Source organism: Equus caballus, chromosome 9, assembly GCF_041296265.1.
Source record: "Equus caballus isolate H_3958 breed thoroughbred chromosome 9, TB-T2T, whole genome shotgun sequence".
Classification (NCBI taxonomy): domain Eukaryota; kingdom Metazoa; phylum Chordata; class Mammalia; order Perissodactyla; family Equidae; genus Equus; species Equus caballus.
In genome coordinates this window covers 64,428,817-64,446,896 of record NC_091692.1, presented here as the reverse complement: position 1 = coordinate 64,446,896, position 18,080 = coordinate 64,428,817, and the positions used below count along the sequence as shown (strand labels likewise).

The window sequence follows — 18,080 nt, the reverse complement described above, 5'->3', positions numbered from 1 at the left end:
ACAGAAGGATAGTTGGCCTATGCTGAATTATAATTTGCACTGTTGAATTTAACAGACAAATCACATTTTTCTGAACCAGTGAAGTGCAGAGAATATTGGTTTTATAGAAAAAATAAAAGTTGATCCTTAAATTTTTGCAGAAGAGTAAAATAGATGAATCACATTTAAGCTAGGATAAAGAGAATGCAATAGGCATGGAAGGGTGCATTGGCTACATAGTTAAATTCTGTTTTGAGGGGAAAACCCCTGAGAAATCATCCACTGATTAAATAGAAATCATGTCTGCACATGCCTTTTGCTGCTCTTATTAAACGTAGACTCTCTGCTTTCAAATTTCCTAGTATACTTAAAATATTCTTAGAAAGACAACAACTTAATAGGCATTGCTCTACAGATGTTTTCAAAGTGAGTTATTAAGGAGACTTTTTAAAACTTAGTAAGAATTGTTAACAACTATCGGTGCAAAAGGCTTGAGAAATTCAGGGAGGCAATGTCATTTAAAATGTGGATTGCGTAGTTTAAAAAAAACCTCCACTAATACTGAATTAGATTCCATCAAAGCTTCTTAATATCTTCACTGGAACTTCATGAATACAGCTCAGAAGTACAGAAGTATAGTATAAATGCTCCATAGTCTGAGGCTTTGAATTTAATCTAAATTGTCTCAAATTTGAAAACCAGATTAGCTACAAAGAATACTGTCAATGACTTAGTGGCTATGTGAACGTGGATAAATTACTTAACCTTTCTACATCTTAGTTTCCTCATCTGTTAAAACGATTTTTTTCAAGAATTATGTCTAACGTATTAAAGCACATAGCTCAATAGAAAGCCTTTAACTGGCACTTGTTATCAAAATCAAGAAGAAAGGAATGGAAATATAAGTTAAATATCCCTAATTAAAAAGACAGGGATGCCATTGAAAATTTTAATCTAAGGAACTGTTAGTACAGAAATTAATAATAATAATCTATATAAACCCTTGACTAAAAAAGAATCCCCTGTAATTTTCTCTTTGATCCATGACAGAGGAAGATCAAGCTAGGTATGATGGGGAGAAAGATGACCCAGCAAAGATAGTTCCACATCAGGAAACAATTTGCAGCGAAACAAAACAGAGTTGTGTTTTGGACCCTTCTAAAAAGTTGTACCTTAATGACTTGATTACCTTTTTGGTTCAGCTGAATGCCTAACTCCAGCAGGGACTCCACTCCCAGAGTTTTAAGTAGGTCTGGGGGGGCCAGCAAATTGCATTTCTAAAAGTCCTCAGGTATTTTCATGCTGCTGATCTGGGACTACACTTTATAAAATACTACCTTAGAGAATACCTAGGAGATCAATTAGCTTAGTATATTTGCCAAGACTTAAATTTTTCTAACCTAAAATAATTGGTGTCAAAGTTATAAAACATTGAAACCTCAAGCATTCATCATTGAAACATCAAGCACTCATTTATTTATGAATTGGCATGAAATTAAAATTTGTTTTTCTGAAAAAAAATTTGAGACATGTCTATAGTATTCCTTTGGTCTATCCTCCTATAATAAATTTCTGCCAGGTATCCATAACAAGAATGATTGGTATTACACCTAAGGAATTTGTTTTCATTGCACGAAGAATGTGAATCATACACTGACCCAGTTTCCCTTCCTGCCTTTGCAGCTCATTAGGAAGCTCTTGGTCAAAATATATGCCCCACATGCAGCAGGTGCTTAGGCTCGCACTATGCCTTCTGTTCACAAACTTTACTTCTGGTGTTACCTTGTTTTGTCTTGACTTCATTTTCCCTTGATACTCATTTCTTCATTGACAGTATTATTGTATTTTATATATATATATATATTTTTTAAAAATCTACATTCCTTCATGAAGTACAGTAGGATATAAATAAATAAACAACATATTTGTGTTATCTGAAGATATGCTTATAGAAGTTTTAATATCCTATTTTATTAGGACTTTATGCCTGGGTCTTTGCATTATATAAAATGAATAACTGAGAGATTAGAGAATAACACGTGCCACAAAAGATCAGGTCCACCTATTTTGCCCTACGCAGAAATACCAAACAAGTACCTGGGAAGGTATAGATATCATTTCTGATATCAAGTTCAAAAGGTTAGGGATGTATCTGAAATATTATATCATTACAGAACTATTTTCTATGATATTCACTGAACCTATTTGAAATTATTCATTTTTCCATTTTAGAGAAAAATTTCTAGAAGTTTAGAACCTGCAGAGTAAATGCAAGGATATTTTGTTTGTCTTAAATTTACCTTTCTCTTGGCTTTAGATGTGTGCCATTCCCAGTACACTAGAATTCTGTGATGGACAGTTTTGTATTCACCATGTCAGTATTTACGTAATTTGGGGAAGAGACTGGTGGTTTGGAAGAGGATGCTGATATAAGAATCTCTGCCTCCTCTATGTTGTATAATGCAGAAATAGAAACCTGTGCTACCTACCACATATGCTTATCCAACATAGCCAGTTATGCTTTACTTAAGTCCTGACTTTACTGAAGAATGGAGTATAATGGAGAGAAACTGAAGGTTCAGTAGGTAAGTATAAAATAGATCTATAAAAAATCCAAACTTCTTTTCTCTAACACACAGATACACAAACCATAAATATTACATGATTGCAATGATTAAATTACCAAGTCATAGAGCACATAATAACTAAATGCTATGAGTGAGTTTTACTATTTTCATTCTTTTATTAAATCTGAAATAAATACATCAGGGCAAAGTCTTTCCATGACTCTGGCCATGAGCAACATCATGAAACTAAAATTGTTTTTAAAATATAAAGGCAATGGAGGGCAAGAACAATGAAATAATACTCTTATTTCCCTACCTTGCTAGACCTGATACCTCAACTTATTTTCAAAGAGTAGTTCAAAAAGATTCTCACTGAAAAACCTTTTGAACTCCTTACAACACCTCATGAATATGTATTTTGTTCCAATAACTCATTAGTAAACCAGATTTAATTAGAATATTATAAAATAAAAAGTTCTATATGTAGGAAAACTATAAGAAGATAAGAGTTCTTCCTAAACATTTTTGAGGGTGTTAGGACCTTTACAAGCCTTATAAAATGAAAAATTCTAAAAGGTTTGTTCTTCAGATCACTTATGAATTTCATTTCTTTAATCTCCTGTACTATAAAGTGATATTTTTAATAAGGCAAATTCTATATCTAAAAGTTGGTATGTAAATACTTTATAAATTTTAGCATTTAATAATAATATGGGGTCATTGCATTATATGTTTGTCTGACTAATCTGCATTCAGTAGTTTAAGAGACTCTAATGGTTTCATATGATTGATTAATTTACAACTTTTAAAAAGAAAAATGTCTTGCCTTCGAATGGTAATCTTGTTCCAGTCTGGAATCTGATCCGGCTACCTGTTTGTATTTGTTAATTTTCATTTGGCGATTTCTCTCCTCTATATCCATAGCACCTATCGAGTAGAAAAAAACCCATAAAATTAATGTTTAGTTCTCATCTGAGCCCTACTTACAGGATGTAAAAAGAAGAAATGCCAAGCTGATATATTACTTTCATTCAAGGTAGTATGTACAAATTAAATATATTATTTTTTAGATTTATTCAAAGTATGCAATTTGGTGAATAAAAGCATGATTATTAAATAAGTAAAATAATTTTGATCTGAATAACATGTAAACAAATTTAAACAGAAGACAACAAATCTTTATTAGATAGAAAACACTTTCTGGTATATGTACGTCCAGGAGAATATATTTGACAGCACATAAATTTGACAATAGTAATAATATAAGAACTTTTGTTTGTAATTCATCAAGATTTGATTTATTTACTGGAAAAAAGTTGTAAGTCTAATTGGTTTCAAATACAATTTTACAATTGCATTTAGAAAGTATTATCATAAAATTAGCCCATATATTAAAGCGGGTTGCCTCAGCATATATGTAGAGGCAGTTATCAAGATCTTTTGACTTGAATTTTCTAGAACTAGGATCAAGAAAGAGGTACTTCAAATAAGACTTCTGAGAACATACCACACCACTAAAGGTGCAAATTATTACTGAAATAATTTCAGGAAAAAAAAAGAATGTAAGGAGGTGAAAAAGTGAGATGATAAGCCTATTACAAAATGAGATTAATGTTCTCTATAACAGGTGCTACCTCAAAACATATCAGTTATAAATATCAAGAGGTCTTTAAAAACTTTGTTCAGAAAAGAACTAAAGTCAGGTAGGAAGTCTTAGCAAACATGAAAAAAGTGTTTTAAAAGTATATTTATGATTTTTATTAAAGAGATTTTGTAAGAAAATTTCATTTCTCATGCATAATGGAAAAACAAAATCTCTATTGTATACTACCAATCTACAGACTGTGAAAAATAATCATAGCTTAGTGGGCTCAAGTGAGTATCTATAATAAAATGTTGTCATGTAGAGTCACAAGCACTGGGTGTAAGTAGGAATGTAAACACACACATACATACCCCTTGCATAAGATCATAACTTTATAACTGCAGTAAAGATATCTAGTCAAAAGTGTGCCTGTTCAAAAACAGGTATTCTAATACTTATCCTGAAAAAACATCTCATTGTAAATCTGATAATTCTTTTAAGTAAAAATTCATTAATTAAAATAAGATAAAAAGAAGTAAGAAAATTTTGAATAAAATAATTTATAAAGAGCTTATATTATATAACCTCCAAGTACAACGGCAAATTTAAATCAACTATTCAATAAAGTGAGGCAATTTTTTTAAGAGTCACATTTTAATGATGATCTGATTAGTTGATTCTGTGCCAAATTATAAAATGGGGAGTATAAATATCATGTTAATATAAATTGAATAATATATAAAATCACGTGAGTACCTCCATGATATGAACGTGAAATATAGTCAAGTATAAATGTCTGTTAGTCTACTAAAGTGCAATTTTGGAATTGTTTGTACCTCAAGAGAGATTCTCAGGTATATATGTTTATTTTCTCCAAGGGCAAAGGAATAAAAAAGGTATCCCAGCATCAAAAAATTAGCTAAATTGAGTGTTTGGAAAGTTTCTTTAAAAAAGTTTCATTTTGATATCATAGTAGCAAAATAGTATTTTAAATGTGAACAGCACTAACAGACAAGGAAGTTTACACACATTTTATATATACATATATAAATATATATACACATACATATAAATATACACACATACACACATATATATATGCATTTTCTAATGTTTAGACTATTTTCTGGACATCAACTCCCTATGCAGCTACATTAAATTCTTTCTGATTACCAGCTAGCAACGGGATATATACTGGCAGACATTGGCAAACTTTTTCTCTAAGGTGCCCAAGAGTAAATATCTTAGGCTTTGCCGACGGTACGGTCCCTGCTGCAACTGTGCCATTGCAACATGAAGGCAGCTGTAGACGATGCACACACAAATGAGATATTATTCTAACAAAACCTTATTTACAAAAAGGCAGTGAGTTGGATTTGGTCCGCGGGACACAGTTTGCTGACGCCTGTGTTAAAACATATTGGTTTAACATTGCTTTGCAAAAGAACCTCTCTCCTTAGCAATGGTTTAAAGATTTTACAGAATCAGATTTATGGAACATCATTTATATTTAACAGATCACTGGAGGGATCTAAGAAGGATATTAATCTGTATTTGCTATAAGCAAACAAAGATGCAAATAGAGAGAGTGATATAACCATTTAAATAATGTCAACTAGATTTCAATCGCAAACACATCTTGCCTCCAGACTCACTCATCATCTACAGATGGCCCCTAAATGGAAACATTCTTTGTTAGAGCCTTAACCAATGAAATCTCAGGGGAGCACCTTAGTGGACATACAGTAAACGAACTTGCATAAATATACTTCTAACTTATAATTTTAAATTCTCCTAGGAGGCTAATCCTTAGGACAATCAGTAACCAGCCATGACTCTCTCCAAAATTATTTGGCTCATACGAAGTCGTCTATTCCTTTCTACAGTTTTAAAAACCTATTCTCATTAAAAAAACACTCCACAAATAAGAGCATCCTAGAGGAAAATATCGTATTCATAAAGAGATCTATCATAGGGGATTCTTCACCAGCAAGTTGACTTTTCTTTGCTGGTCCTTTTTTCCAAGGAAAATAACTCACAAATAATATTTTCAATAGATTATTTTTGTTTCAACCAATTTCAGTCTTTTTTTTTCTTCCTACATGGAATGGAAAACAATTTAGAGGAATCAATGCAAGTAGAAGAGCTCTTCACTATCTGGTGGGAGAACAGAATATGTAATTTCTAAACTTTCTTTCAACTCTGATATCCATTGCTGTACTCTATAAAAGGAAAATAAGTGAAAGTGCTAAAGAGGCAGCTTTTGTTCAATCTTCTCTCTCTTTCAGATTAACACTACAAATTTGCATATAAAAAGTCTTGAAAATTCTGCAATAAAGAATGGTCATTTGATCACAGAAATCTCCCCTATCGTCTCACCTATTATCTGTTAATATCTTGCTGAAATAGTCTCAAAAATACATTTCAGGAAATGCTGGCTTATAGGTTTAGAAGGAAAATTTATCTAGGAATCTCTGATTCATACTGTTATAAGTGAAGACACTAGGCTCATCACAGAAGACATCTTAGTGGTTTGATTTGATTTTGTAATTTGAGTATGCCGAAAAAACTAGTCATTATATGTTCAAAATCAAATTGAATATCAAAGCATTTACAAACTATAATAAAAGTTGATCAAGAGATCAATGGGACGATCAGTGTTTTTGGACAAACACATTTACGACAAAAGTTTGCATGTTTGTGTCCATTTATTGAAGAGATATCTGTTTAAGTGTATTAAACTCTAATATTCAGACGGTCTCAAATTCTTTTTGGTATAAGGAAATTCATTAACTAAGTTAACTAAAAAAATGATTTTTTGTTTCATTAATATCTTGTTTCATAAATAAGAGAGTTTATTTAAATTATACTGGAAGTGGCCCTGTAATTTTTGGACATGTGTAAACAAATCTTCCTAAATACCATCAATTTTAGAATTTCTACTTGACAAATGGCATTTTTATCAAAGCTTATCTCATTGGTTTTCTTAATAACGCATTTAAATTATACAAGAGGTTTTTATTCCACTCTAAAAATTTTAAGGCAGAAAACAAAAAGAAAATTCAAACGTAGATTTTCTGGAATTCATAAATAGCTCAAAATACTTGTTTTTCTCAAATTGGGAGCTCCTGGTTCATTCTCAGTCACTTAATTTAAAAAATCCAATATTTTGTTGTTCCTGATTTAATGTGTTTCCTAAAATCATATAACACATTCTGGATTTTGTATCTAGAGACGTAGTTGAAAATGGCCAGATTAATTGGCAGTAGGGCAGTGGTTGCTCTGGTTTCACTACTTACATGTGTGCTACAAAGATCACCAGTACACCTTCAGTGATTTCTGTAGTGCACTTCAAACAGTAACAGTTTTAAGTTTGTTTTGCCACACACACACACACACACACACACACAGCTCTTGGGGTCTCAAAGTAGCTGCATACCCCAAACTTCTATGACTGAAGTATGGCACAAGTTTGGCAGTAATGCAATTCACAATGCAGCCCAATAGTGGTCAGAATACGGCAAGACTGCTGACTCAGTGATCCATCTTGTGATCTTAAATGAAATGCTCAAATCTGGGAATCTTAAGAGGGAAAATTCTTAAGCCCAATATCAAAGCTCAAGGAAATAACCTCAAAAATCAGGAAAAAAGGAGACAACCTATGATTACAGACATCATGGAATTCTAAGATTATTAATATTATTTAAATCTGGAAATGGCATTGGTTAGTATTCCAAATTCTTGTGGCTAATTTAATACTTTTTAAACATTCTCCCTCCTCCCAGCTCCATCCCTTTCTTCTGTCTCTATAAAAATATTTTACTTCAGTTTTAAAAAGTCTTCTTTAATTGAGATCAAAAAAATTTCACTAATTTGTTGTTTCCAAAGGGTTTCTGATCAAAATAATCACAACTGTAATTCCCTTTTCTTTGATTATCACGTCCTCCCAAAACTAAGATGTACTTTTACTAATCTGAGATTAGAAAATGGATTTATATTGTTCACTTTTTTAACAAAATAACATATCAAGAACTTGTAGAACGATCATTAAACTTTTGCATTTTATAATTGGATTAATTCTAAATTTTATCCTTTTAAAAGGTAGATGTTAAATTTGTTTTCCAGTGAAATTTAAAAATTAAAGGTATTTGTGCAATATCATTTTAATTAGCAGTGAAGGATTTCCAACAAAAGTTGTTTTCTGTTAAACCCATCCAAATAATTGATAACAATATAAAGTATAGCCTTAACAAATCTAATTGATTTTCATAAAATATGCATAGAGATATCATAAATGTAATCTGAACATAAAACGAAATATTATGTAAGACATTTTTCTGACTGAAGCTAAGGAAGTATATTACTTATATAGTAGAAACTTTTTTTTTTTTTGGAGGAAGATTAGCCCTGAGCCTACTACTGCCAATCTTCCTCTTTTTTCTGAGGAAGTCTGGCCCTGAGCCAACGTCCATGCCCATCTTCCTCTACTTTATATGTGGGACGCCTGCCACAGCATGGCTTACCAAGCGGTGCCCTGTCCACCTGGGATCAGAACCAGCAAACCCCAGGCTGTCGAAGCAGAACGCTCGAATTTAACCTCTGCACCACTGGGCCAGCCCCAAGAAACATATTTTTTAAATTAACCATATTTTGCCAAATCATTGAGGGGAGAAAAAAATTACTTTTGATAACTATCCTATGTATCTTAGTTTACAAACCTTTCTTCTAAGAAAATGCAAACAATGCGGAAGAGGCACGAAACAAAAGATTACAGATGATAATGATGAGTGACAGAAAGAACATACCCCAAACGAACAAAGTTAAAAGGGCTAAATTTATGTAATCACTAAATGCTAATCACCATATAGGTATGTACCAAATTAAGTGAGATAAAGAAAAAGGTATAATCAGTTTACGGAGCTATTTGCTCACTTTGAGGTGAAAATTACACAGGAGAAAGTATAGCTATTTATGTTTAATTTCTAGATTCAGTAGCATAGACTACAAAAATAACTTACTGATGACTTTCAATAGTCAGAGGAGTAAGAATAGAAATTGTTAAAATGACTCATGAGATAAATAAGAATATGTAATATTTAGTGTAATTCAAAAACAAAATACTGTTCTTGGTTTTACTAACTATTTTAACTGTTCTTTCAATATCTGATAACTGTGAAAAAACTTACTTTTCAGATTGACAGTCATATACCAGCTGTTGACAAAAAATTAATTTATATTCATTTATATGAGTGTTTTCCAAGTACCTGATGTACAACAATAAAAATTACTGAAAAATACAACATATTTGTAACCGCATATCAGAAGGCTTTACAAGGGTCATATTTTTGAACCTGAAATTCCACTTCCCAGGATCTTTCCTCAAGAAAAATATCAAAGTACAAAGATGTACATATAAGTATAATCATTGCATCACTGTTGTGAAGGCCTGAGAAAAGAAATTCTGAATGTCCAACCATAGGGGATTAGTTAACTGCATTTATGGTATATCTACAGAACATTACACATCCAGGAAAAATGATGAATATAGTGTGCACTGCAATTAGTAATTATAAAACAGATTAAATGGCAGATATGATATGATAGTTTATAAACTATAATCTGGAAAACTATATATATTCATAAAAATATATATGCACATAACCTATGCAAAAGACAGAGACAGTGATAAAAATTTAAGAGTGTTAGCAGTTATCACTGGTTATTGGAAGTAAGTATAAGTGCTATTGTTTTTTCATTTGGGTTGATATATAGTTTATAAAATGTCCACAATGACTATACATTATATAGAAGAAAAATGTTATTTATTTATTTTTCTGCTTTTTCCTCCACAAATCCCCCCAGTACATAGTTGTACACTTTAGTTGTGGGTGCTTCTAGTTGCGGCATGTGGGACGCTGCCTCAACATGGCCTTGTGAACGGTGCCGTGTCCGCGCCCAGGATCTGAACCATCAAAACCCTGGGCCACTGAAATGGAGCACGCAAACTTAACCACTTGGCCACAGGGCCAGCCCAGAAAAATGCTATAAGTGTTATTTTTAAAAAAACACAAAATAGGGGCTGCCTATAATGAATTTTCTGATATTTTTTATGCTAAAACTTTATTATAAACTAGAACTTCATAAAAAGTAAACTTTTGTTATTGAATTATTTGTTAAAAATAAATGTGATGCAGAGAATAACAAATATTGGAACAAGTTAAATTGAGAAAAGGTATGGAAATAAATATTGTGAAAAAATGATAAATTATGTACCAAATTACTTCCATACTAGTACTGGGGCAAACAGAAGTATTCTCTTTTAAAGTGTAAACAAACTTAACCTTAACTGTGCAACTAAGATACACAGGGTTTGAGAAATATTTATTTCCAAATCAATTTCGAGGATTCTTCTACTGTGGTCACTAGGAACTGACACATTTGAAATGAAAGAAAAGATAATTCGATTTTGTTTATAATGTCTTTGCTTATAAAATGATCTTTCCTCTGCTCCCAGGAATGTAGAAGGTACACTTCAAATATGCCTAAGTGAAACATAGAATTAAATGAAATATAGACACTCTAGAAACTTACAAAACTGTTGTACTACCTTGAGGCCAATACTTATGAGCTATAGTCTTTTGAATTATCCTCTAAACCTTAACAGAATCTATTTTAGATATGTAGGTTACCTGTTACTCTGTATACTTGTCTGCTGTTTCTCTATTAACTCTCTGCTATCTCCACTAAATAATACTTCAGAGGAGATGCTACAGACAAATTTCACAGACTCCTTTCACTACAGTCAAAAGAAACTGATATTCAAAGTCCTTTAGGGCATAAGTGATTAGGAGTGACCTAGTGATCTAAAGAAAGAAAGTATATCTGGTTTTGAACAGATTTACTGAGGTGTTATCTTCAGAGGACTTGTATTTTACCACCATTTTAGGTTTCAACATTTAAAATCGAGGTGTACTTGGTCCATAGCGGAAGATCAGGGTTTCGTGCATGGAGTGTGCAGAGGAGGTAACCATCACAGAGTTGACAGGGCTTTGAAACTCCCCAGATTTATGGTAATGGGTATACTTATGATACATAGGATTGAAGAAAATCTTAAAAACAGCACTGGTTTAAAAGATAAGAAGAAACAAGACTTGGGTCTGAGTCTTGATTTTACAAGCCCTGTAACAATAAGCGCTTCCTTTCACCTTTCTGAGCATGAAATTCATCATCTGTAAAATGAATAGTTTTGCACCAGATACTCTTCATGATTCCTTCTGCTATATAACTCTCTGGTTGGTTAATTTTGAAGCCAAATGAGGTTTAAGTGTTTGTCTTTTTATGTTGTCATATCTATTTCATTAATAATAGATAAAGTGTTCCAGAAATTCTTACTCTGTTTGCCCTGGTATTGCCTTCACTAAAATTTCCTTTACAGTGTGTATGTGTGTCACAGAGGCAGGGAGAGAAATAGGATGAAGGAAGAAGGGAGGAAAGAGGGATGGGGAGGAGGAGGGTGTGTGTGTGTGTGAGAGAGAGAGAGAGAGCGAGCACATGTACCTGGGAGAGAGAGATAAGCACAGACTGTATTGCAAAGTTCATTAAACCAGGAAATTTGCTCAGGAAAAAGAATCATAAGGGTGATCTAATCTAGAAGGATCTTTTAGATTAGCTAAAGTGTAATTGTTTTACCTATATACATTTTTCTCCTAATGTACAGTGACACGTTGAGGAGAAAAAGTTAGTAACTTTCTAATATTTAGTTATGTTTAACTTGTTGCTCACAATTCCTATATCTTTGAAAAAACAAGATATATTTTAGAAGATAAACTAAATTTAAAATGAAAGTCCATCAGAGAAGAAATACAACAGTTGTTATTAATATTGCTTCTAAGAAAAAGTGCAATAACCATTGATAAAAGATACAAAGGTAGTCCGATTTATTGGGTTAATAAACTACTCACCATATGCTTTCAGCACTTTGGAATGTTTTGTCTTTTTTCTGATGGCTAAAATCTACTTTAAGGGAGATATAATCCACAGAGTAGCACATATTATTACTGTGGGTATATGTCTTATCTCTATCTTATTATGTTTTGATATATATAGATAACATAATTATCAAAGACCATTGTGTCCTACATCTCGGGCCTAATTAACGTAGCCACAAAATTATTTCAACTACATCCACTATTACACATATCACAAGATTGCAAGGAAGGTTTGAAAGGAGCATAATAAAGAAATTTAAATGCATCTTTACATTTATGTTCGTTCAGAAATAGAAATTTAAATATACTTAGAAATGTTGACAATGTTGATTTAAAAATCACAAAAAAGTAAAAACATCCATCATATAAAAACGGAGATAAGACCTATGCTGGAAAAGAGATCACACAATTTTTCTCGTATATAAGAGAAACTTAGTGGAGATTACTCCTTGTGCTATAATAAAACCTTATGTAAGTTTGCCCACGTCACATTAAAACTGAGATCGCTGTATTCCAACCTCCTTTGTATTTAGCCTTATTTTTGATCCTCTAAATTCTTATTAAAAAATTGTCATGGTATGATTCCAAATACCCGGTGAGATTTTGAAATTTTTAACTAGTCAGATATTTTGCTTATAAAATTGTGTTTAATTACAGTCTGTAGATTTTTTCCTATATGAAGAATTCTAATCTCCTCACAAAGATTATTTTGTAGAAAATGAAATGCTAGTAACAATTACCAAAATGTTTGACCTAAGGTATGTAACTAATAAAAATGAAAACCCAAACAATATAACTTCTACAAAATCAATTTTTATGATATTTGCTAGTGTTCATACTGACTACTTCTTTATTTTTCATTTCAGCGTTTCTAAGACTCCTGAGAGACTTTATTTATTAAGTAAATTTAAATTATATTAACTATGTCATTAAAATAATATTATAAAATATTTTTGAAGGTAGTAAAGATATCTTTTAATTCTAAGTCAGGCTCACAAAGAGGCAGATAAGGAGTGAGAAATCATTCACAGCAGAACTCCATTATAATGCAGAGATTCTTAAAAAGATCTAAACACGTGATCACGCCCCCCAAACCATAGTAAAAGTGTGAAATAGTGAGCCTGGCTTTGTTCCTCCTCCAGGAATAGTAGAATCAGAAAGGGATTACGATACAGAGAAAGGAGGCAAATAAATAGGGCAAAATTACCAAGAGTAAAATGAATGTCAATTTTTAGATACGATATTTCAGTTCATATTTTCAGTGGTAGTATACACAAAAGTTGTAAAATCTTTACATTTCCTTTAGAGCTAATACCATGTTGCAAACAACAGGCATATCAAGTAAGAAGATAAAACTACGCCTGGAAAATTAAATTGAAAAAACCTGTAGAGAAAAAGAATATTTTTTGATACTGAAATTAGGGAAAATCACTAAAATAAATTAAATTATGATTATAAATTATAAATGAAACATAAGCTCCCAACCCAAGAACAGAGAAAAGATTTGTAATAGTAATTTCTTCCATGTATCCATGATGATCATTCTAGAAAATGATTTACATTGGGGTTATGAATTGCAATAAAATTAGTGAAGCTTAGGTAGTAATAGTGTGATTAAAAGGAAAGAAGTACATTTTAGTTTTTATTATATAATTTTATCCATGTTGGCTAAATAAGTATTTTCCAAAATGATATTAAAATTTTTCATTAAATTAGGGTCACCATTAAGTTGGGGATAATTATTTACAATGAGACAAAGATATATTTAGATATATTGATTTTAAACAGTACTTATGCTTGGTTATCAAGCTGTGTTTCTTTAAAGATGGTAATGATTATTATTATTAGTCAAGGGTACAAGCATGACTACACAGAGTAATTAACATCATATAGTATAACACTGCCTCAGGATTCAAAGAAATGTATCCTAAATTTTTCACGAATAGGGACATCTCAAGAAACGTTTCTGCTCAATACTGAGAGGAAAGAGGAATAAAAATTAGATAGAATCACTCTCAGAGCAAGAAGGACAAGGATTAGATGAAGCGACATCAGGGAAGAGTAGCCTAAGCCAGAGACTGGACTGAACTTCATGCAACCATCCAAATATCCACAAGGGAATACTAGTTACATCGAGGATCCTAAATAAAACTGCAAACTAGAGTGAGTTGGTCTCCACTGACATTGAATCTCCCTTTCTGAATTCCTCTCTTCCTGTTCTCCTCTTCCCAGACCTCTAGTATTGTTCTTTCACGTTGTTCTCTGCACAATGTCCCCCCTTCTTGGCTTTAACATTTCTATATCCTTCACTTGTCACAGGTAAAGTCCCCATTTCCTGAGGTTAAGGGCATGAGCTCTGGCATCAAACTGATTGCTTCAGTTTAAATTCAATTCCAGCTTCAAATGACTGGAGTAAGTTATTTAACTGATCTGTACCTTAATTTTTCAATTCATTAACTAGAAATAAAAATAGTACCTACAGAGGGTGCTAACCTCAATTATGGATTAAAATAATTTATACCACAGTGACTTAATTATGCAAAATGCTGACTGCATTTTAAAAGGATTTATTAACCCACAGAAATCTCTGACTGAGGAAATGCAATGAAAAAAATTGGTTTTGATCAATGAGTTCTGCAATTACTCCAAACTAAAACCCTCCCAATGCCCTAGTCTGAGCTGGTTCTTATACTGGGTCTCCCAAAAATAAAATCTGTAATATATGGAATTAACATCCTAGTCATCAGTTATTCAACAGCATTTTAAGTTTTGTAAGTGGGACCTACTACATCTAGTATAAAAACAACGGGTCTTTACATGACTGGAGCCCTTATGCCTGTACAAGTGAGCCTTATATATTTGAGCTATAAAGTATGAAAACCTAAACATAGAGAGCCTCTTACTGTATTGCCAATATTGAGTCAAGGGCAAGATGTCATCTGGTTATTGCTGGTTCAATTAATAGGAACCTCCTCTTCTTTGGGCTTTCATTTCATGGTGACTTTACTCAAAGAAAAACTTCATTACTGAGTACTGCATCTAAGGTAAGTTTGATAATGTGAAACTTATGTCTCAAAGGTTACCCAAAATGGCATGTTTGCCAAATCCAGGGGTCATTCCTCAGCACCATTCTACTGGACTTCAATGCAGCGTTTTACACTATCATTGATATTCTCTCCTTCAACTGTTTAGTGCGGCACTTTTCTGAAACTCCTTCAATTCGCTCGAGCAGACTGTTTTGTTGGCTCATCTGTTTCAGCCTCTCTTTCAAATACATGCATTTTCTAAAGTGTTGTTATTAACTTTCTTTTTTAGAGCAATTACATCTAAGTCCATAGCTTCAAATGTCACTTGAATGCTGAAGGTTCCTACCTTCAGCTCCTACCTTTCCTGTAAGCTTGACTCACATTTCTAGTTGTCTCCTACCTAGCCAGCCCCAAATGGATACTCCATCAGCGCCTAAAACTCAGCTTGTCCAACACAAGTTAAAATTACTTCTCATATCTGTTCTTCTTCCTTTAGTTACTATCAATGAATATTAAGACTATCCAGAATCTATTTCTTTGTTAACTGCCTTGCCTGTTCTTAGAACTGTCAACCCTAAATCCTTTTCTTGATCTTTCTTGGTTTATTGACTGCTGCTATAGACCTAAAGCTTTCGTTCTTTCTTTGTTTTCTAGCTCATCCACTATAGTCATCTCGTCTCTCTTCTGAAGCTGTAGGCCAACCCCACCCATTACCATGCCTCACTGGAGCCTTATTTTGGAAGGGGCCCTGGCTTTTAATTTCTTGGGGATGTGTTAGGTTAAGTGAAATTTTTGATTAGCATATGTTTAGTACTATTTGGGTAATATATAAAAAATTCATTTAAATGCAATACCTAAGTGTGAAGTTCTACGACATTTGACAAATGCATATAGTCATGCAACCTCGCCACAATCAAGATACTAAATATTTCTACCACCCTAAAAACTTCCCTGGTGGTACTTTGTTGTCAATCCCTTCCTTGCCAGCCCAGATAACCACTGATCAGATCTCTGTCTAGCTTTTTTATTTTTCTTCAGTAATGTTTTTAGACTAAAATTTTACTTGATCAAGGCATAGAAAATGAAATGTAACAAAGCTTTAAAAAGTACACATTTAAAATCTTGTATTCTAGAATTTGATACTAACGTTCCTGCACAATTAAGTTATGAACACTAGTAGTACTTTGTACATGCCAGGAATTGTGCTAAGAGCTTTGCACATATTATGATTATGTCACTTAATCAGAACAACTGTATGTGATAGGACTTACTATTTTTCTCAGTTTTACTTGTTAGAAAATTTGTATAAGGTCATATAACTAATAAGTGGCTGAGATTGGTCTCTCCTCTAAAACTTATGATCTGAAATATTTAGTCATGAAATGACTCTCTCTTTTCTTGTCTCTCTCTCTCTTTCACATACACGTTCTCCTCCCCCCCGCCCAACTCAACTCCTGTTTAATTCTTTTTTCTTTTTCCAACATCCTCCCTTGTAACATTTCCCCTTTTTTCTTTTCTAGCTCCATCTCCTCTTTGGCTAATATTTTTTGGTAATGCTTCTATTTATTTCCCTATCTGATGTCAGTGTTCTTGTTGTTTCTACCCAACTCTGCTGCCTTAGAAATGACAAAGCTCAAGAGTACAGGTGCAGCCGTCCTGATGCATGGGTTGGTAAGACAGCTATCTCCTAAACTAGGAGCCACAAACTAGCATAAGATATTTGTAATGCATATAACAAAAAGAATTAATTCTAGAAAGAATGCCTGCACATCAAAAATGCATGGGCTTCAATACAGCTTATTTGAAATAATAAATTTTTGACGTATTCTGTAAAAGAATAAAATAATAGCTTCACTTATATAGTGCTTACTATGTACCAGACACTGTTTTTAGGAGCTTTACATATTATATATTAACTGATTTAATCCTTACAATAACCCTTTGAGGTAGTAGTAGCATTATCCTTGTTTTACAGATGAGGAGTCTGAGGCACAGAAAGTAACCTTCTCAGCATGACCCAGCAAATAAGTGGTGGGACTGATCAGGCAGTTTAGTTCCAGAGTCTGAGCTCTAACACTGCTTCTCAGACTAATATTTCTAACAGGAACAAATGTTTTCCCCAACAGCTGAAATTTTGGGGGAAGAGAGTTAAGGTGGACAATAGGCCTAGGCAAAATGTTACAGTATTCACAGTGCATGAATAATACTTTGAAAGTTTAGCAGTAACATCTTAAATTCAGGACGTATCTTCCAACGCAGATGGAATTTTATATCAATGAAGAATTAAAAAACAATGCATTCCAAACTCCCATTTTAAATATGAGATAGCTGAAACCCAAAGACATTAAATGATGTCTAGGATCACATGGCTCAGCAGCATGATCAGAGCTAAAACTAGGTCTCTTGACTCCTATTCTAATAATCTTTCCAATTTCCTCTACACCACCCGCATAAAAAAGAAATGCTCAAGACCATATTTATTGAATGTTTGGGTAATCCTACTATTTTAAGTTCCAAGAGCTTTCTTAACTCTCTTCACTTATATTTAAGAATTTATAGGCTTTAGAGAATTAAGCTTAAGTATAATATTTTATCAATAGGAGCTTTCATATAAGATGTGATATGTTTTAATATATATGCACATATACATATTACATATTTCATGAAAGTATTTTGGTTAAAGTATCACAATATTAGTTAATAAAATATTAAGCTTAAACTTACATAAAATATTCCTCTAAGCTACTGTGTCTCTCATAACAGCTAAGCTATCTAGAACAGTACTGAACATAGAGTTGACAGCCCATGCCTCCTTATGAACTGAGGGACTGATGTTTTCTAATAAGATTTCAGAGTACTGGGGTTGTGGTTTCCATGACTGAGCAAATCCTGAGTATCTGTGTCTTAGACTTTCATCAATAATATTGAGTCCATT

The 18,080-nt window shown here is 32.7% G+C and overlaps 1 protein-coding gene across 49 annotated transcripts in view; it reads right to left on the bottom strand.

The window, feature by feature from the left end:
- The window catches only part of RIMS2 (regulating synaptic membrane exocytosis 2), a 572,519-nt gene that overhangs the window by 152,563 nt on the left and 401,876 nt on the right, over positions 1 to 18,080 (bottom strand). For 15 of the 49 annotated variants that reach the window (XM_070221631.1, XM_070221633.1, XM_070221628.1 and 12 more), the window contains one exon: positions 3,373 to 3,473. The exons of the other annotated variants lie outside the window; for them this stretch is intronic. In XM_070221631.1, the coding sequence (XP_070077732.1) occupies positions 3,373 to 3,473 (101 nt within the window). The remainder of the gene's footprint in view (positions 1 to 3,372; positions 3,474 to 18,080) is intronic. 49 annotated transcript variants of the gene reach the window in all.